We start from the raw sequence: 21,379 nt of genomic DNA on the forward strand, positions 1-21,379 counted from the left end.
ATGCAGGTGATAGAGGGATATGACCAAGGAAGGGTGTATACGGACAAAAAGTATAATGGCAGGGTCCCTTCACACAAGCAGCAGAAATAAACAAGGCAGGTAAGCCACAGAACCAAGCTACAATAGGAGGCATCACTGAGCAAGTGCCCAATGACTGCTAACGAGAGCTGCTCTGAACTGAGTGCTATGTGCTCAGCCCTTTATGTGCATCACCTCATGGGAGCCTCAGACAAGTCCATGGGATAAGTATCCATTTTACAGAGGTGGAAACTGAGACTGAGGGAGATACAGGAATTTCTTCCCTGACCCCAGAACCAATAAATGTAAGTGATCAGGTTAGGACATGAACCCTTACTTGGCTGAGAGCTAAGCCAAGCCCAGTCTCTATCAAGACAACATGTACTCCAGTTAAGAGAAGGAAGAATCCCTGTGGTCAATGTCTCTGAGAGAAAGACTTTGTCTTTTTATACATTTATTGTGCACAGAAGGGGCACTAACTGAATTGTAGAACTTTAAAAACTGAAATGCAGATTTTATTTCAAGTCACTATCACACCTGAGGTACAGGGAGCTAATAAAATTAAGTTGAGTAAATGAAGGGATGTATAAGTTCCTGTATCACTAATAGCTACTGAAAATTCCTTTAAGTACCATAGTTTTTCATGCCTCCAGGCTTCTGCAGAACAGAATTCTGTCTTCAGTTTAGGGAATGCCCATTCAACCTTGCAGCCCAGCTCAACCCCCCGACTCATGTCTCTCTCCAATTCCCTTTTTCTTTTACTAAAGTGGGAGCTGTTTAAGAGTGGGAACTACATCTATTTTCAGAGAGTCAGGACAGCATAAGAGAGTTCTCAATGAATATTTAATAAAGAAACAGATCTTTCAATCTTGAAGCTTTTGCATGAAAATGGTACTGACTTTTTACTGGGTTCCAGCAATTACTAGTAAGACACTGGGCTTTGCAGAAGCTTTGAAAATGTGGAATCAATAAATAAGCCTGAGTATAATGTAAGAGTGTTAAATAAGGTTATGTCAGTTACTCCAGACTGATCAATGCAGGCTGAAATCAAAACGAACAGCTTATCCACTCATGATTGCAGTAAAGTTACAAGAGAAAATGGACAGAAAAATCCACGCTGGTCTTGACTGCTAACCACTGCTCTTTTAAGAAAAATTCTACTTTCAGAGTGTATTGAGACATATACATTACCATGTAAAACAGATAACCAATGCGAGTTTGATGCTAATTTGATGCATGACGTAGGGTACCCAAAGCTGGTGCTCTGTGACAACCTGGTAGGATAAGGTGGGAAGGGAGGTGGGAGGGGGCCAATTCATACTCATGTATGGCAGAAACCATTACAATACTGTAAAGTAATCATCCTCCAATTAAACTAAATAAATTTTTTTAATGGCTCTAAATTGGTTTATAGACTGCACACTGAAGGAAGCCAAACTATAAAAGGAAAACTTTCAGGAAGTTAGCAAACACATAGCCTTCTAGAATAATGAAATGTTATAAAATAATTGTTGATGCCTAAAGGAGGAAGAGTATGGGAACAGAGCTGAATACGATGCCCCTGATATTTGAAAGCACTAAAGGGAGACATCAACAATATCATCATTCTTGTGAGGATATTAATCTTTCAGAGGATATGAAAACCTAAAGCACCAACTGCACCAAGCAGCTGCTGTTTTAATGCAGCTGAATAATTCAGGAAAGGAGCAGCTAGTCACATAAGAATCCCTATTGGTTGTGCCTTTGGACACTTTTTGGGGCTGGAAATTTCCAAGGTACCAAAAAGTCCAGGCTATTTTTCTCTTATCTTGCCAAATAAAAGAAGCTCAAAGAATCCTAAAGCAAACTCTGAAGACTGAAATATAAATTAATCTCACTTTATTTCATAAAGGTAGTCTCCAAAGGTATCTTCAGAGATAAATAAGACCCAATCTAAATACACTAAAATAACAATGTTTACAGAAAACTGGTAAAGAAGGAAAGTAAAAGCTCTCTGAGTAAGCTACTTTGCAGGCCTGAGTTTTTTCAGCATGGGCTTTCTCAAAGTGGGAAAACTTGTAAGTGAACAGCACTCAATTTTTGGAAACCTCCATGAGCCTTACTGCTGGGTGCTCCCCTGTAATGGAGGATCAGAGATTTATAACCCAAATACCCACAAGGAAAGAAAGAAAGTGAAGTCTGACTATTTGCAACCCCATGGACTGTAGCCCACCAGAGTCCTCCATCCATGGAATTTTCCAGGCAACAGTACTGGAGTAGGTTGCCATTTCCTTCTCTAGGGGATCTTCCCGACCCAGGGATCAAACCCGGGTCTCCCACATTGCAGGCAGATGCTTTACCATCTGAGCCACCAGGGAAGCCCACCCACAAGGAAACAGTCTCTCAATATCCTTGAATAAAAGGACTCTGCAACAAAAGCAGTTAAGTTCTACCTGCAAGGCATGTCAGCATCTTTCTGCAATGGCCATCAAGTTTTGGGACCTAAATTCCTTGCAAAATTCTGTCAAAAAGAAAAAAATTAGGTCTAGATAGATAGGAGTGTGTCTGTGTGTGTAAAATACTTTTTCATTCTGCCAAACCACAAAACTGCTAAACAGGGATTTTTGCCATTTTCTTTTCTTTTTCTGATTTAAGACTTTTTTTTCAAAGTCATCTTTTTTTAGAAAACTTAAATCAGAAAAATAAAAGTATTAATATGTATGTGTCCTAGATGCTTTGAGACAGTCCTTTATTCTTTTCCATCAATGTTTAATCGTTATGGATAATCAAATGTGATTTAACTCATGCCACGGTAATACTTTTCAAATGTGTATAAATTCAGAAACCAGAAAGCACTCTTTGTAAAGAGCATGTGTCCTAGATTTTTGGTTCAGAAATAGTGATCACCATATTCTTAGCAGTAAGCTCATCCAAGCTCAGAGTTAAAAACCACTTAACTCTTCTGGTGTAAAACTGTTCTCTAAAATTTGTGTCCCAAATATTTTCTATAATGAGCAAGCAGCATGAAGAAAGAAACTATCTCCAACCTGGGATCTGGCATAAAGTTTGGAATCATTAATGACAGGGACCGGGAAGAATGATGCTAATACTATGATGTACATATTAATATGCTTCCCTTTGCTCAGCTGGTAAAGAAACTGTCTGCAATGCAGGAGACCTGGGTACAATCCCTGGGTTGGGAAGATCCCCTGGAGAAGGGAAAGGCTACCCACTCCAGTATTCTGGACTGGAGAATTCCATGGACTGTATAGTCCATGGGATCGCAAAGAGTCAGAAACCGAGCGACTTTCACTCACCATGTAATATATACTAATATGGCATGGGGAAGTCTGTTTCATGATTCAGGTGATGTTGATACGTGTCTATAAACGGAGTCTTTGTACATCCTCATTTTCTTAAACTTTGTTCCCCTGGTGAAATATCTGACTGTTAATAGCACAAGTACATGGTTAGTACTGCTTTTGATTTGATAGTATTTCTTTGAAAAAGAACAGGGAAAGTGTATCAGTTACCAATTTACTGCCTCTCAGCTCCGAAAGCACCCTTCTCTGCCATAATCCAACGCTCTTAAAGCGCTTCTCCTTTCAAGCATATGTGATGTTAAGCTTTCTCAGAAGAGGCTGGAGGGATATTGCAAGCAGGAGGCGGCTCCCCTGAATGCCCAGCACTGGGGCAGGCTGTGTGGACAGGAGGTCAGTTAGTGGAGTGTCGCCCACTCACAGCCCAGGACCTGGTCCCTGTGTTACCTTGCAGCCTCAGCCTGGCCATAATCTTTTGGCAGTCTTTGTCAATGTGGATACCAGCGCCTCCACTGGCTCTGAAGGTCTTGTGGTCCCACTGGTACCCAGACCTGGAGTGCACATCCGCGGCACTGGCTGCCTCTTGCCTGCTCCTTGCCTGCACTCTGGAGGGCCATCTATGGTTTTCCCAGAGCTCGTGCGCCAGCTTGGGTCTAGCTAAACCAGCAAACTCCTCTGCTATGCCATGGGCCGAACCCTGCCTTCTCTACTGAGGTCTGAACCCCTGGTAGTTTGGCCTTCCTTGGCGACACTCCCTCAGCCCTAATGAACCATAAAGTTTTCTTATATTTTGCGGTTCCTCATTTATCATAGGTAGTAACTCTTTGTATTTTTTTCTTAATTTTTATTGGAGTATAGTTGATTTATTAATACAGTGCTGTGTTTCAGGTGTATGGCAAAGTGAATCAGTTAAACATATATATACATATATATATATACACACACACACACACACGTGCACACACACACATATAGCCACTCTTTTTTAGATTCTTTCACACACACACACACACACACACACACACAGCCACTCTTTTTTAGATTCTTTTCCCATATAGGTCATCACAGCCTACTGAGTCGAGTTCCCTATGCTCTACAGTAGGTCCTTACAAGTTATCTATTTTATATACAGTAGTGTCTATGTGTCAATCCTAGTCTCCCAATTTATCCCTCCCCTCTTGGTCCCCTGGTAACCATAAGTTTGTTTTCTATAAGTCTATTTCTGTTTTGTAGATAAGTTCATTTGTACTGTGTTTTAGATGAATGACTCCTGGTATTAAACCTCCCCTGTTAAACCTACTATGTGGCTCTTGTCTCCTGACTGGACCCAGGCTACTACCGGGAGGAAGGGCGCCACGGAGGACAACATGAGCACATGCCTGCCCACGGACGGAAAAATGTCCACAATGCCAAACCCCAAAGAAAAATTTCCATGTGAAAAATGCCGAGACAATTTCAAATCCAGAAGAGCCTAGTATGTTTATTTACAGCCCAAATGAAGAACTAAAATACTTTCACTTGCTCCCACTGAAAACTGTACTAATGATGAACAGAAAAACAATCTGTGGTTTAGCCAGACAACTGAAAGCTACTCAGTGGCCCAAAGGAGAGACTCCAGGTACGTGCAACCACATGGACGAATCGCAAAGAGGAACGCTCAGCCAAAGAAACCAACACAGAAGACTACACACTGAATGACTCCATCCATAGAAAAGATAAAACTATCAGGATGAAAGACAGGGCATGAGGGAAACTCTTGGAGGTGATGGAAGTGCTCTATGTTCTGATTATGGTTGTGTTTACACCACTGGATACATCTGTCACAACTCTGCAAACTGCACACTAATAAGCCAGTTTTATGGCATAGCCTCCATAAACCTGATCTTATAAAGCAAACAACTAAATACATATAAAGAATTATGGGAGACTTCCTTGGCAGTCCAGTGGCTAAGACTGCATTTCCAATGCAGAGAGCATGGGTTCAGTCGCTGGGTGGGGAACTAAGATCCCACTTGCTACACAGTGGCCAAAAAAAACACCCAACTGTGGAAGGTGGTTCATATAATACTTAAAGGGAATTTTATACCTTACATGGATAGAGTACAGAGATGATTTAAAATTATTACATTTAATTATCCAGTTAGAGAATAAAAAGCCCAGGAAAAACCACAGGAAGTAGATACAAGTAATATAAAATTATGAATTCAAAAGCTAAAGCTCAGTGACAAGGATCTCCCAAACCAAAAACTGATTCTTTCAAATGACTAAAAGGAAAAAAAACACACACACACACACAGAAAACTGCTGACACGTTTAATCAAGAAAAAAGAGGAAACAAAACTACCGAGAATGAAAAGCAAGCTGGACTACAGATTCTATAAATTTTTAAATCTAAACCTTTCTGTCAAAAAATCTAAAAACTTATACAAAATCAAGATTTCCGGGTGGGGAAAAAAATACCATAGATTTACCTGGAATCAAACCAAAAAGACCACAGACTAAAAAATCTGGATGAACTGAATTCCAGTTCTCCCAACAAGGCAGATTCTGCCTATGGAAGAAGAGAAATCTCCAGGGGCCAAAATCATTGTTATATTAATAACACTAACCCTATCTTCTTAAATACTAACAGTGCAGTTTCTGATAAATCAAGAAAATATAAAGGATGACAGAATGGAAGGATAAACAGAAGTCCCCACCACCCCACCCGCCCTGGTTGCCTTGGTGAGAGGGTAGGATATAAGGAAACTGGTTTATAATGATTATACTAATAATTACAATTATATAAGCCAGTATTTTTAAAATATTATTCTTAGCTGGTCACTATATCAAGCACTTTTTGTGTATTATCTCATTTGATTGTCACTAAATCTTACAGCTGTGACTGTTCACCCAACTGTATAGATAATCTGAGGCATGGAGAATGACATACTTTGTCTGAAGTTACAGTCAACAGGGGACAGAGACCCAGACTGACTGGCTTTCTCCATCTGTAAAATGGAAAATCCAGATAATCCTGACTAACCTCTTGGAAAGGTTTTGTGAGGAATAACCAAAATAAACACGTGGGTAGAAGTCACCTGAGGACAAATTTTGGCTGAAATCAAAAAGCACAGTATCTTCAGGCAGACCTTTTAAAGCAACAGTATGTATATTTCCCAACTATGAAATCCTCTCTTCTCAGAAATGACCAGAGGTGGTCAAGAAGGGACTTTCCTGGTGGTCCAGTGGTTAAGACTCCATGCTCCCAATGCAGGGGGCATGGGTTCAATCACTGGTCAGAGAACTAGCTCCCACATGCAGCAACTAATACTCAGCACAGCCAAATAAATAAAAGTTAAAAAATCAAGGAAAAGACAGCCCACAGAATAGAGAAAACAAAATTTTTTTTAAAAAGCAGGCAAGAAAATGCCAGATGATGTCTCTTGTTGGAGACACAGCAGGACTGGAACACGTGCCCTTTGAGGCCCCTTTCCATTCTGAAAGCCCAGCACTCTTCTGGCTGACACGGGGCCAGAAGAGCTTATGGAGGGAGACACGGCTTCTAGGGATTCAAGACATAGGCCATTTGTTGCCTGCACTGTCAGTGAAGCCCAGTCGACATGACTGCAAGACAGCCCTTCCTAGAGCCTGACATTGTCAATACACTGTTCACGGGTCTTAGGATCTGTTTCTGCTCTTCTGTTCTAAGCCACCTATATCTAAATTATTTCTTACTCCTGTTCTCACTGCCACTACCCAAATTCATGGAACCCATGGTCTGGACTCTGCTCTTTGGCTCACCATGTGGCTGAGCTTAAAAAAACCATCCTATGTTGTAATAGCTGAGAATAACTGGCCATGAGGACTGAACTTAAAAGAAAGAAGTGCCGAGCAGACAGGGCTCAGGCCATCTCAGAACCAAACAAAAGCAATGAGAAGCAATGTTAAGCTCACACAGGCTGATATCATTCTTTTTTTTCCTCTTAAATTGGAGTATAGTTGCTTTAGAAGGTTGTGTTAGTTTCTGCTATACAGCAAAGTGAATCAGCTACACAAACGCGCGCGCACACACACACACACACACACACACACACCTGTGTGTTCAGCCACTCAGTCAGTCGTGTCCAACTCTGTGCAACCCCATGGACTGTAGCCCACCAGGCTCCTCTGTCCATGGGATTTTCCAGGCAAGAATACTGGAGTGGGTTGTCATCTCCTACTCCAGGGGCTCTTCCCAACCCAGGGATTGAACCTGCATCTCTTATATCATATAAGAGATATATATATATATCATATATATATCCTCTTTTTTTGGATTTCCTTCCCATTTAGGTCATCACAGAGCATGGAATTCCCTGTGCTACCCAGTAGGTTCTCACTCGTTATCTATTTTACACATAGCAGTGTATATATGTCAATCCCAATCTTCCAGTTCATCCCACCACCCGCCATCCCCCCACCCCAGGCTGAGAGCGTTCTAAGCAACCCTCTGGGGTCACAAGCCACAGCGCTGAAGGCTTGCTCTTGGAGCCATGTCAATAACCAAGTTAAAAACCAAGCTTCCCTCAGCTGCACGATTCCCCAGCAGAACAAGGCCGCTGTGACTCAAGACAAAGACGACATTCATCTGCCATGTGGTTTCTCAAAGCATATCTAAACAGCAGGTTGCCCGGGCAATTTTGGATACATATTTCTTTTTCCGACTGCTGTTCTTGGCCGGTTTTCTGACAGTAAAAAGTACAAGATCTCGTTATATTCCCGCGTACAAATGAATTCAGCCTTAACATACTTTAAGCCCAGCTTTACAGGAAAAATAAGAAATCTGAAACAAAAATAGTATATACCTTGTCAGGAACAATTTAGGACAGTCTTCTCACCAGGAGCTGCTCGGCGTGGTTACCCCAGTAAAGACCATTAATGTGCAACTGGTGTTTATTCTGGCTGGCTCTGGGCACTCACAAGGCACTGCAGGGTAGGAGGCCAAAGTACTGATCACGGTCTCCATTCACCTTTCTTTCAGCACAGGATTATGAAAAGAAGGTCATCAAAGGAAGGTTAACAAGCACACAAGCATGGAGTTAGTCCAGGACAGAGAGGTGGTGGCGAGAGATGGTGCTACGGAGAGAGTAGCGTCTGAGGTTTAAAGTCCTAACTCCATTCACACACTCCCAACAAGACACCACCAACGAAAGCAGACAGGAAGCCTCGATTCCTAAACCTCTCACTGACAAGAGAGAAAGCCTGGCTTAGTAAGTTCGAATGACCTCAAAGCAACCTGTGTGCGTGCGAAGTTGCTTCAGTCTTGTCTCTGTGTGACCTCATGGACTGTACCCCGCCAGCTCCTCTGTCCATGGGGCCTGGGTTCTCCAGGCAGGAATACTGGGGTGGGTAGCCATTCCCTTCTCCAGGGAATCTTCCCGACCCAGGGACTGAACCTGGGCCTCTTATGTCTCCTGCATTGGCAGGTGGGTTCTTTATTGCTAGTGCCACCTGGGAAGCTCCTCAAAGCAACCTAACGTCAGCCAAAAAAGCTCCCAATACTGAACATCAAATGAAAGGAGAATGAGGAAGTTAATCAAAATATCATGTGGGGGAATTCCCTGGCGGTTCAGTGGCTAAGACTACATGCTCCCAATACAGGGGGCCTGGGTTCAAACCCTGGTCAGGGAACTAGATCCTACATGCTGTAACTGAGCGCTCACATTCTGTAACGTAGATCGACTATCCCAGGTGCTACAACTAAGACCCAGCACAGCCAAATAACTAAATAAATATTTTAAAAAATAAATAAATTACAAGATGTGGTGAACTATTACATAACCATCAGAATGATAATTTTATAGATGTTTCTAATAATATGAAAAAATGTCTGACATGTTAAGTGAAAAAAAAAATCAAGATGCCATATTATATACACAAAATGATTTCAGCTGTATACAATATGTAAGTATTGAAAACGAATACATTAAAATGTGAACTGGGATTATTGTTGGGGGTGGTAGAACCATGGAAGAAATTTTCTTCTCTAAGCTTTTCAACTTCTAAACATTATACAATGGGCATGTATTCTTTTTACACCTTAAAAGCAGGAAAACAGCATAGCAACATCCAGAAGAGCAAACCAGCACTGAAAAAAGAAGGTAAGAAACAGTGTTTATTAAGGGCTTAGTACAGGCCAGGCGACGGCCCTTAGGGCTTCACATGCACTAGCACATCTGCTTTTACAACAACCCTAAGAGATGACTGTCACTTCTATCCATATCTGATAAGGAAACTGAAGGTTACCCAGGTGGCATAACAGATGGATAAGACAGGACATGAAGCCGTACAGCATGGCTGGTGGTTTTCACCAAGACTTAAACTATCTCTCAAACACAACAGCAGAATCTGCCCTTCTGCCTGCAAGCTGGACCTAAAAACAAGCATCGATGATAAAAATCTTCTTTGGGAACGCATGTAGACCCGTGGTGGATTCATGTCAATGTATGGCAAAACCAATACAGTATTGTAAAGTAAAATAAAGTAAAAACAAAAATTAAAAAATAAATAAATAAAATGTAAAAAAAAAAATCTTCTTGACACTATCATAATGGAGGAGAATGACTACAAAAGAGGAATCTGCCAGATGCTAAGATACTTGGGTTTGAGTTTTCAAATTGGAAGAACTAAAAGCACTTTCTAATTAAAGTTTTAAAGAGAACTGATGCTGAAGAATTGATGCTTTTGAACTGTGGTGTTGGAGAAGACTCTTGAGAGTTCCTTGGACTGCAAGAAGATCCAACCAGTCCATTCCGAAGGAGATCAGCCCTGGGATTTCTTTGGAAGGAATGATGCTAAAGCTGAAACTCCAGTACTTAGGCCACCTCATGCGAAGAGCTGACTCATTGGAAAATACTCTGATGCTGGGAGGGACTGGGGGCAGGAGGAGAAGGGGACAACCGAGGGTGAGATGGCTGGATGGCATCACTGACTCGATGGACGCAGGTCTGAGTGAACTCCGGGAGATGGTGATGGACAGGGAGGCCTGGCGTGCTGCAATTCATGGGTCGCAAAGAGTTGGACACGACTGAGTGACTGAACTGAACTGAACTTATGTGAAAGAATGAATCATCACTGTAGGTGAAAATATACCAGCACAACAAATTCAACCCACAGCTGAATTCTACAATACAAGAGAAAGCTGGGAATCACTGTCAAAAGAAAGACCTCAGGTAGCTATTCATCAAACTAATAAATAAATAAGTAAATAAAAGCATTTTAAGTCGGTGCTAGTGGTAGAGACTGGCTGGTTGGCGCTAAGGTTGTGACTGTGTGGATCACAACAAACTGGAAAATTCTTCAAGAGATGGGAATACCAGACCACCTTATCTGCCTCCTGAGAAATCTGTATGCAGGTCAAGAAGCAACAGTTAGAACTGGACATGGAACCACGACTGGTTCCAAATTGGGAAAGGAGTACATCAAGGCTGTATATTGTCACTGTGCTTATTTAACTTAGATGCAGAGTATATCATGAGAAATGCTGGGCTGGATGAAGCACAAGCTGGAATCAAGATTGCTGGGAGAAATATCAATAACCTCAGATATGCAGATGACACCACTCTTATGGCAGAAAGAGAAGAGGATATGAAGAGCCTCTTGATGAAAGTGAAAGAGGAGAGTGAAAAACTTGGCTTAAAGCTCAACATTCAGAAAACGAAGATCATGGCATCCAGTCCCATCACCTCGTGGCAAACAGATGGGGAAACAATGGAAACAGTGACAGATTTTATTTTCTTGGGCTCTAAAATCACTGCAGATGATGACTATGGCCATGAAGTTAAAAGACACTTGCTCCTTGGAAGAAAGGCTATGACAAACGTAGACAGCATATTAAAAAGCAGAGACATTACTTTGCTGACAAAGTTCCATCTAGTCAAAGCTATGGTTTTTCCAGTAGTCATGTATAGATGTGAGAATTGGACTATAAAGAAAGCTGAGCACCAAAAAATTGATGCTTCTGAACTGTGGTATTGGAGAAGACTCCTGAGAGCCCCTTGTACCACAGGGAGATCCAACCAGTCCATCCTAAAGGAAATCAGTCCTGAATATTCACATATTCACTGGAAGGACTGATGCTGAAGCTGAAGCTCCAATACTTTGGCCCCTGATGCAAAGAACTGACTCACTGGGAAAGGCCCTGATGTTGGGAAAGATTGAAGGCAGGAGAAGAAGAGGATGACAGAGGATGAGATGGTTGGATGGCATCACCAACTTGATGGACATGAGTTTGAGCAAGCTCTGGGAGTTGGAGATGAACAGGGAGGCCTGCTGTGCTGCAGTCCATGAGGTTGCAAAGAATTCACTGAGAGACTGAACTGATAGTGGTAGAGAACCCATCTGCCTATGCAGGAGACGGAGATATGGGTTCAAACCCTAGGTCAGGAAGATCCTCTGTAGGAGGGCATGGCAACCCACTCCAGTATTCTTACCTGGAGAATCCCACGGACAGAGAAGCCTGGAAGGCTACAGTCTGTGGGGTCGCAAAGAGTCGGAAATGACTGAAACGACTTAGCACACTTAAGTTATAATTACTAAGATTTGGACAAAGAGGACCTGAATTTGCCCTCCAAATACGAAGTACCCAGCAACAAGGGGTACTGACTCTTAAAGACTAGAGAATAGAAAGAAACTTACGAGAAAAAGAAAAAAGCACTGTACTTGATGCCAAATTATATAACCTGCAACCAGCCTAAGAGGATCCCGACTCTTTTTTCAGTCCAGCATTGAAGGCCTTTGGTCAGAAAGAATCAATTTTGCTTGGCAAAAAAGGCATCAAGACATAGAAGTGCTTTGGATCAAATTCAGTAGAATCAGCCTCTTTGAGATGCATTAAAGTTAATGCCAAAACCAATATGGTGTTCTGTTCACAGCTCCTTTCTAGAGGCTTTAAAAGCAGAAAAATATTTAAACTCAAAGTCTGAAGTAGAAACTTGCTATCTGTAAAAACGAAGCCACTTTAATAGCTATGAGACACCACTGAGATTTGGTAATTCCAAATTCACCATGTATAATAAAAATACTGGTCGTTAGGGAAATTGGCTAGCTGTTTAGAAAAATATGAAACTGGACTGCAACCTTAGTCTTCATACCAAGACACATCCTGACAAGATAAATATTGAAAAAGAAAAACATAAACATTCTAAAACAAAGTAAGGGTTAATATTTTATAATGCTAGGATCTGAAAAAATTCTAAACATGGCATTAAATTCCAGAAACCACAAAGGAAAAGCTGCTAAATGAAAATACATAGAATTAAAAATATCTGAACAGACATCTTACATAAAGTTTTTTAAAACTAGGAAAATATCTTTATTTAAAAATTCATAAGCTCACTTGATATATGAAGAACTCTTTGGAATCAATAGAAAAATAAAAACTCCACTGACAAATAACACAAAGTGACAATTTAGACACCAAAACAATAGGGGAATGTGTCCATCTGTATCACAATTTCAAATTTATAAGGTTTGATCCTCAAGTGTTCTACTTGCAAGAATTACTTCTAAGGACATACATATCGTGCAAAGAGGTTCATTAAAGCATGCTTAATTTCAAAAAGCCGGAAGCTACCTCGAGGTCCATGATTTAGGGATTACTTAAATCAGAGGTTACAAACGCAGCTGTTTTCAGAAGCCAGTACAGCCAAGGAAAATGACCTCAATGGGCCAATTTTAACACAAGGAAGCAGCAAGTGGTAATCTCCGGGGTGAACTGGAGAGCGCAGGCCCTTTTTGGTAATGCAAATGGTAAAGATTATGTGTCCACACTGGCTCTGCCTTCCCCGGCCTCCATGGCCCCTCAGGGTTGGACGTGTGATCCACGGCACGTTCGGCAGCCTGGTCGCTCTGAGACACACCCAGGAGGATCCCCTTACTGTGAATGCGGGCTGCTCCTCTACCCCATCTCACCGGAGAGGCGACACAAGAATTCACTGATGCAACAGCAGTGACCCCCAGAAGCGGATAAAACCTTGAAGGTCACAGTCTACACGTTTCCTTGAGGCTATGGTCAGTTCAGCCTTGTTGAACAGTCCCAGCTACAGAAGGAAGACAGGGGGAAGGGAAGGCAGGGATGGGGGGAAGGCCAGCAGTCAGGGAAGAAGGCTTTCTTGTGGGATTTTCATTTTTCATAAGAACAAAACTGAGACGGGAGGAGAGGTCGTGTGAATGAAAAAAAGGCGAAGTCCTCCGAATCACATACCTTCTATGGAAGTGTCCCTAAAACTGCACACACTGATCAAATACCAGGAAATCAGGCACGATTTCTGAAAATTCTCGCACAGAGTGCTGAGTTCACAGCACCACTGTTACGTGTTCCTTCGGCAATAAACTTCTGGGCAGCTGTTGGCCTCGTTAACCAAGCTGGCACAGGGAAGGGCTGCCACGGCTAATATGATATGATGTGTGGTATTTTTCTCACAAGATCTTAATTCATCCCAGGAACCAGTTTAACTAAACTCATCCCAGAATGGTTATAGATTATAATTTCAGTCTGGGCAGCACAACAGACGCAGAAAATGTCCACCTGAATGTGGAATGGAACATTTCTTCCCAGAGAAAAGAACTTGCCACTCGGTCCTGCCCCATCTGGGGTAAGAACCCTTGGGAGAAGACAGCAAATTCCTTGATTTTACTGCATTTTAAATACCACTTCCTTCAGTTCAATTCAGTCACGCAGTCGTGTCTGACTTTTTGCGACCCCATGAATCGCAGCACGCCAGGCCCCCCTGTCCATCACCAACTCCCAGAGTTCACTCAGACTCACGTCCATCGAGTCCGTGATGCCATCCAGCCATCTCATCCTCTGTCGTCCCCTTCTCCTCCTGCCCCCAATCCCTCCCAGCATCAGAGTCTTTTCCAATGAGTCAACTATTCACATGAGGTGGCCAAAGTACTGGAGTTTCAGCTTTAGCATCATTCCTTCCAAACAAATCCCAGGGCTGATCTCCTTCAGAATGGACTGGTTGCATCTCCTTGCAGTCCAAGGGACCCTCAAGAGTCTTCTCCAACGCCACAGTTCAAAAGCATCAATTCTCCGGCGCTCAGCTTTCTTCACAGTCCAACTCTCACATCCATACATGACCACTGGAAAAACCATAGTCTTGACTAGACAGACCTTTGTTGGCAAAGTAATGTCTCTGCTTTTGAATATGGTATCTAGGTTGGTCATAACTTTCCTTGATCTGCTAAATTCCCAAAGAGGCACATCAGATGGAGATGAGTGGCTGCCGCGCATGAGGGAACGGTGTGGGAGGGTGCACCTGTAAAAGCCAATGGGAGCGATCCTCGCGGTGACGGAACTGTTCTTTCATCCCTGATGGATGCTCGTCTCTTGTCTGGATGGATGAATCTAGATATCCTCATTGTGAAACTGTGCTATGATTTTTCAAGATGTTACCACTGGGGAAACTGGTAGAGAGAACAGTGGTCCCCAGCCTTTTTGGTACCAGGGACTGATTTCGTGGAAGACAAGTTTTTCATGGACCAGGAGGAGTGGGATATGGTTTTGGGATGATTCAGGCACATTACATTTATTGTGCACTTTATTCCTATTTTTATTATATCAACCCCACCTCAGATTATCAAACATGAGATCTCAGTGGTTGGGGAGTCCTGGTATAGAGTACACAGTATCCCTCTGTATTATTTCATGCAACTGTATGTGAATCTACAGTTATCTCAAAATAAAAGTCTATATTCCTTCTTAAAAAGGGACATCCAAATCTGAAGGCTACAAAATCCTAGAATAGTCTTTACTGTAATTGTGCTAAGAGCAAACGGAAGCGATGGGTGGGTCTGTAAAGTCGATCTGAGTTTGCTCTTCCTCCAGCAGCTGCCCACCTTCTGATCTGACATGTGCAATCTGAACTCAGCTACATGGGCTGGGGTACTTGGCAGGTGACGGATTCCAGAAATGGCTCCAGGTCTCTTTATCTCATTCATTCTCTCTCACACTCACTCACACACATACACATTCAAGTGAGCTATTTTATATGAACAACCACACCCATTCGGATTAAAACTGTCCTGAAAAAGAACACCAATGTGAGAACTTTCTAGGTCCTACAGCTTCCAGGCAGGCACAGAAAGGAAGTGATCAGACACACAAGGTCTGTAAGAATTGGTTAAGTTTGATATTCAAACCCTGTGCACAACAAAGTCTCAACAGAATTAAGCTCATTTCAGGTGTTAAGTGGGGCTTCCCTGGTGGCTCAGTTGGTAAAGAATCCACCTGCAATGCAGGAGATCCCAGTTCGATTCCTGGGTCGGGAAGATCCCCTGGAGAAGGGATAGGCTATCCACTCCAGTGTTCTTGGGCTTCCCTTGTGGCTCAGCTGGTAAAGAATCTGCCTGCAATGTGGGAGACCTGGGTTCGATCCCTGGGTTGGGATGATCCCCTGGAGAAAGGAAAGGCTACCCACTCCAGTATTCTGGCCTGGAGAATTCCATGGACAGTCCATGGGGTCACAAAGAGCTGGACACGACTGAGCGACTTTCACACAGATGTTAAGTAAATACTTCAAGGCAAACCCCATTTAACTAGGAGGCAAAAACTGCAGCAGCAAGGCCCTGGACAGAGCTGTGAGCTGAGTTTGGGGCTTGCCTCCTGCCTCTCTTGTTTGGGGCAACACACCTCATCTTCTTTAACTCTTTCCCTCTGGTAGTTCATCTCTCCCACCAAAATCTTACAAATCAATATAAAATTTACTAAATGGCTACTATGTGTGAAGCACGCTTTTAAACAGTTTAAAAGCCTTTTCTAATTTAATCTTCCCAAGAACCCCGAGGTAAATATGATTAGTGATTTGAGGTTAAGAGACTTGCCCAGAGCTACAGATCTCAACAGTGAAGCAAGGATTGAATCCAGGTGTGTCTGGCTCTCGCTCAGTGTGTTATCCTGCCTCCTGGTTCCATGCTGGTCTCCAGGGTGTCCAGAGCACCTCCCCGCATTGTAAAAAGACAGGAGGGACAAAAGCCTGACATATACTGAGCATCTTTCATATGCCTTACACAGGCTCTCTCCTTCCAGCTCAAATAACCCCTCCGAAGGTATGCATTCTCTCCATTTTAAAGATTAGCAAACAAAGCCTGAGAGAATTTGAGGGCTCTTGAAGACTTTTTCATCTCACTTTTACATAGCAGATGAAGAAACGAGAGCCCCAGAAAGATTAGGTGGCTTGCTGAAGGACACAAAGGACACAAAGGTGGTTACTGTCACAGCCGAGGTCTGGCTGCCAACCCACCGCTCTCTTTCACCGCATCTAACCTCTCGCTCTGAAAGGAACCAACATTATTAATAATAGAGCAGGAATGCGAGCACTTTGCTAGATGCTTTACGCGCTCTCTCCAACTCTGGGAGGGGGTTCCCAACACTGCTGTTCCAATCAATGCTTTCTGCTAACATGGACCACAGAAGGGGACCTCGACTTAAATGTCACACATCAGTTCTACAAGGTGGTTAACATGATCCTCTACACACAGACGAATGGATATCACAGGAAGAAAATATGGAAAGACTTGGAGAATCTGTCACAGAAGGCACAAAGGGTCTCAACAATGTAATCAAACGATGCTTTCTGAGCGCCTGTGGGCCCCGACGGTTTGCCAAGGGCTGGGCCCCACCGAGAAAGACAATTCAGCCCCCGAATCAATGAACACTCACCACCGGTGCAAGTGTGATGCTTCTTGCTACAGAATTGTGTTATTCTGAAAAAAAGCAATGGTCTTGACATCAGAAAATCTAAACTGAGAGTCTAACTTCACCATCCATGAATCAGGTGCCCTGGGCGGGAGGGAGGTGGGGGCACGTGAGTGAGAGTGTCTGGGCCTCTCTATCAATGAGGGGGAAGAGCTGGCATCTTCTGGGCCGAGATGCTGTGAGAAGCGAATGGACCAAGACGCCTGAGGGACCTGACGCGGGATAAACACCCAGTAACTGCTATTATCAGTTCTTCTCAAATCCTACACTTGAAGAGAGCACATGTCCCTGAGAGTGAAACTGAAAAGGAGACAAACAGGGAAACGGAGGTACTGGTCCGAGGGCACCGAGCTCAGCTGCACGAGATGAGCATGCCTTACAGACCCACTGCCATGCTGGAACGGCGCCCACGGCAAACAATCCGGTATTGTATATCCCTGAAACTCTGCCAAGATGGTAGTTCCTCCGTTAAGTGTTCTTATCAAAAACACAAAAACTATATAGTAAAGTAAATACAGAAGGTGGGAAGGAAAAGAAGACAAGATCATGAACAGCCAATATGATTATTGCAGTGGGAGGCACAAACTGTTGGGTGTTAAGACAGGCTACTAGGAGGTATTACACGACCTGGGGAGTAAAGCCAACATTTTCTAATAACTGTAAATGGAGTGGAACCTTTAACAATTGTATTAAAATTTTTTTAATTAATAAAAAGTTAGTAAAAATATCCAGCATCTACCACTAACGTAAGAAGAGTAAATTTACAGAAAAACTAACATTGAAGAGATAACAAGGTGGCTGCTGCTGCTGCTAAGTCGCTTCAGTTGTGTCTGACTCTGTGTGACCCCATAGACGGCAGCCCTCCAGGCTCCCCTGTCCCTGGGATTCTCCAGGCAAGAACACTGGAGTGGGTTGCCATTGCCTTCTCCAATGCATGAAAGCGAAAAGTGAAAGTGAAGTCGCTCAGTCATGTCCGACTCTTAGCGACCCCATGGACTGCAGCCTACCAGGCTCCTCCGTCCATGGGATTTTCCAGGCAAGAGTACTGGAGTGGGGTGCCATTGCCTTCTCTAGATAACAAGGTTATGAGGGAGGAAAAATTTGGAAATAAGTGCTTGAATGAGACCGAAAGGCACCAGAAGGCATATCAATTGTTTGCTGTAGCCATTAAGACTCCTCTACAATTGACACCTTTGTTTTCACAGAGGTTACGTTTAGTCAAAACTCAATAACAATGTCTTTTTATAGTTAACACAACAGTTCCTGAACAACAGCAGGATTACTGTAACACTCACAGTTACAAAGTAAATAATAAAGAATATTAAGAGAAGGTAAAAATCACGCTGTTCTGACAAGGGGGATTAGTTATGTAAATAAGGAAATGCAAAGCCTGTCAATCTGCATGCACTCTGAATAAGCATGAAAAAAATTCAAGTCAATAATAAATACTCTTCTAATATTACAAAATTCCCAGTAAGATGTGATAAATCTGAAACCATTCTTCCTGGTCACTAGAACCCCCATCACGTACTATTTGAAAGAGGATTCTTTCACCTGCTTTGTAAAGTTCAGTAAGTACGTAGTGTGTCACTGGGTAAAGAAGCCACCTGCCAACACAGGAGACCCAGGTTCAGACCCCAGGTTGGGAAGATCCCCTGGTGGAGAAAATGGCACCCCACTCCAGTATTCTTGCCTGGAAAATTCTACAGACAAAGGAGCCTGGTGGGTTACAGTCCATGGGGTCACAAAGAGTCAGACATGAGTGAGCATGCATGTCACTGGAGCTCACAATTAGCTTGTTTTGTTTTTCCTGTAAGAAAATACCCAAGAGTAAACAGAGACAGGAAGCAACCTGGGAGTTTTGGTTCGAGACTTGATTTTGGCATTAAGTAGGAAAGCTGTCTTTTAGCGTCTGGATTTCAGATATTCAAACTATAAAAGGGATAAAAAAAACTCGTCTTGCCCCCTCAGAGGTACCCTGTAAGAATCGCCAAGTTAAAGAGGAAAATATGAATGCACCTTTAACTGTATTAAATGTTGTATTAACAAAAGTGATGATAATATTATCGTCATGAGCAACAGATGCATTCCAGAAGTCTGGGCTTAACTGCCCCTTTGGCCTTCTCTCTGGATTATCTGTTCTTATTCAAAGACCTAGTTTTTTTTACAAAGATAAACAGTAAAATAATAATAATCAAGTAAACACTAACAGTAATATACAATGAACCAAAAGCAAAGATAAACAACCCTACAATCCTCTGCTAATAGAATTCTATCACTATTCTAAAAATAAACGTGATTCAAAAAACCCCAACCAACAGTCATGTGATCCTTTCTCTAACCCTGGAGGAAAAGCAGGACAGGTGGAATTACATTTGAGTTTTACAGACTGCAAACCTGAAACACAAGCCTGAAAGAGAAAAGTCACCCCATCCTAGTTCCCAGCTAAAGCCAGGGCCATTCAACCCTCTTTCTGACATACTTTGCTATTCATTCTCCTGGTCTAGGAGAGTTACAAGGCACCCCTATTTTCAAGGAAACTCACTTCACATAATGTCCAACTTCCAGGCTGATGAAGTAATGATATCAGTAATTTGACACAGCTGGCAACCTCTCTGTATCATAAGGAAATTCTTCCACCCAGGAAGCTGCGCACACAAGCAGAGAGATGGTGACATCTACTGGTGAAAGTGTGCACTGCAGTGGAAGCTGAGTGCTTCAAGATTTGAAAAAGATCAGTAATGTTAATAGGGGTGGGTACAAAGGGGTCAGAGAAGGCAATGGCACCCCACTCCAGTACTCTTGCCTGGAAAATCCCATGGACAGAGGAGCCTGGTAGGCTGCAGTCCAAGGGGTCGCTAAGAGTCGGACACGACTGAGCGACTTCACTTTCACTTTTCACTTTCATGCATTGGAGAAGGCAATAGCAACCCACTCCAGTGTTCTTGCCTAGAGAATCCCAGGGATGGGGGAGCCTGGTGGGCTGCTGTCTATGGAGTTGCACAGAGTCAGACACGACTGAAGCAACTTAGTAGCACAAAGGGGTTAAAGGGGTGGGTACAAAGCAAAAAACATATGGAATAGAGCAGTAGGGGAAAGCCAGCAAGCACTGGGATGTTCTAAAAATGTGACTCATGACCACTTTGGGTAATCACTTTTGGTAAAAATCCTGACTCCTTTCTTTTAGACCAGTTTTAAATCAGTCTCTTCGGGAACAAGTTTTCTTTGGGAATGTATCTCTGATTTAATGATGAAAATCAGTGGCAAATCACTGGGGAAAGGTGTTTAGGTCACTGAAATTTACTCCATGGATGATGTTTCAAGAAAGGAGGGGAGAGAGGAGGGAAAGAGAAGGAAGTTAACATTTATGAAATGCCTATTGTGTTGAAGGCACTTTACAAGCATTACCATGCTTAATTCTCACTCCCACATGAAAGTTATCCTATAGGGAATAGTATTATCTCCGTTTTACAGTGAGGAAACTGAGGCACAGAGAGAAGAAACTAGCCCCAAACTACTCAACAAGTGGTAAAGTCAGGATTAGAAACCTAAAGGTCTGACCGTATGATCTAAACACCCCAGGCATGCAAACCACCTCAACCAAAATCAACACCTACTACCCACAGGCATAATATATTTCCTTAGAAACAGACACCATTTCACATTTAAATGCAAGTGAAATCTAACACTTTTCCTGTGCAAAAACTTGGATGTCGAGAGCAATCAATAACACACAATGAGTTGTGTCTTTACAATGCAATAAATTACCACTGATCAGCTTTCTCCTCACTGAATCTTCTTCCCAATGCTATCAATACTTGCTCACACTGTCAGCTCAAAATCTCAGTAACATTAGCATCGAATTCCAATGGTGAGATGAAGACAGGAAGAGATACGCTTTCTACTCAGAATTATTGGTGCTTGGAGAGAACATGTCATCAAAGACAAAAGATGCTCGATTCTGTTGTATTTCGCTTGAGTGATGAAAAAGCACGGGGATTTTTAAGGAAATGTGGTCACATTTGGGGAGGGAAATGATATAAGTACTCCATTCCAGGGAATGAGAAAAGTCCTGCACTACCTTCCTTCTTTCAAAGGCACTAGGCTACAAAAGCAAATACTACTTTCAGAATTCTAACAGAGAGTGTCTTTGGATGGGGGTGAGAAAATTGGCATAAACCTGTTCCCTGTCTTTCTCAACATTTCATCTCCCAGGAATATGGATTACTGACCTGCCGAGAGTCCATGTGAGAATAAAATGGGAGAGGAAGTGGAGAAGAAAGACTGAAGGATCTGAGAGCTCAAAGGAAGAAGCGTGAAAAAAGATAGGTCTAGGTAC

At 42.7% G+C, this 21,379-nt stretch overlaps 1 protein-coding gene across 2 annotated transcripts in view; it reads right to left on the reverse strand.

Moving 5' to 3' along the window:
* STK4 (serine/threonine kinase 4) overlaps positions 1-21,379 on the reverse strand; it is a 94,622-nt gene that overhangs the window by 12,078 nt on the left and 61,165 nt on the right. The window contains exon 11 of one of the 2 annotated variants that reach the window (XM_040248945.1): positions 7,718-8,023. The exons of the other annotated variant lie outside the window; for it this stretch is intronic. Coding sequence (XP_040104879.1) covers positions 7,865-8,023 — 159 coding nt within the window. The 3' untranslated portion in view covers positions 7,718-7,864. Of the gene's footprint in view, positions 1-7,717; positions 8,024-21,379 lie in introns of those variants that run through there. 2 annotated transcript variants of the gene reach the window in all.

The sequence above is a fragment of the Oryx dammah genome, unplaced genomic scaffold (genome assembly GCF_014754425.2).
Source record: "Oryx dammah isolate SB20612 unplaced genomic scaffold, SCBI_Odam_1.1 HiC_scaffold_10, whole genome shotgun sequence".
Lineage (NCBI taxonomy): Eukaryota > Metazoa > Chordata > Mammalia > Artiodactyla > Bovidae > Oryx > Oryx dammah.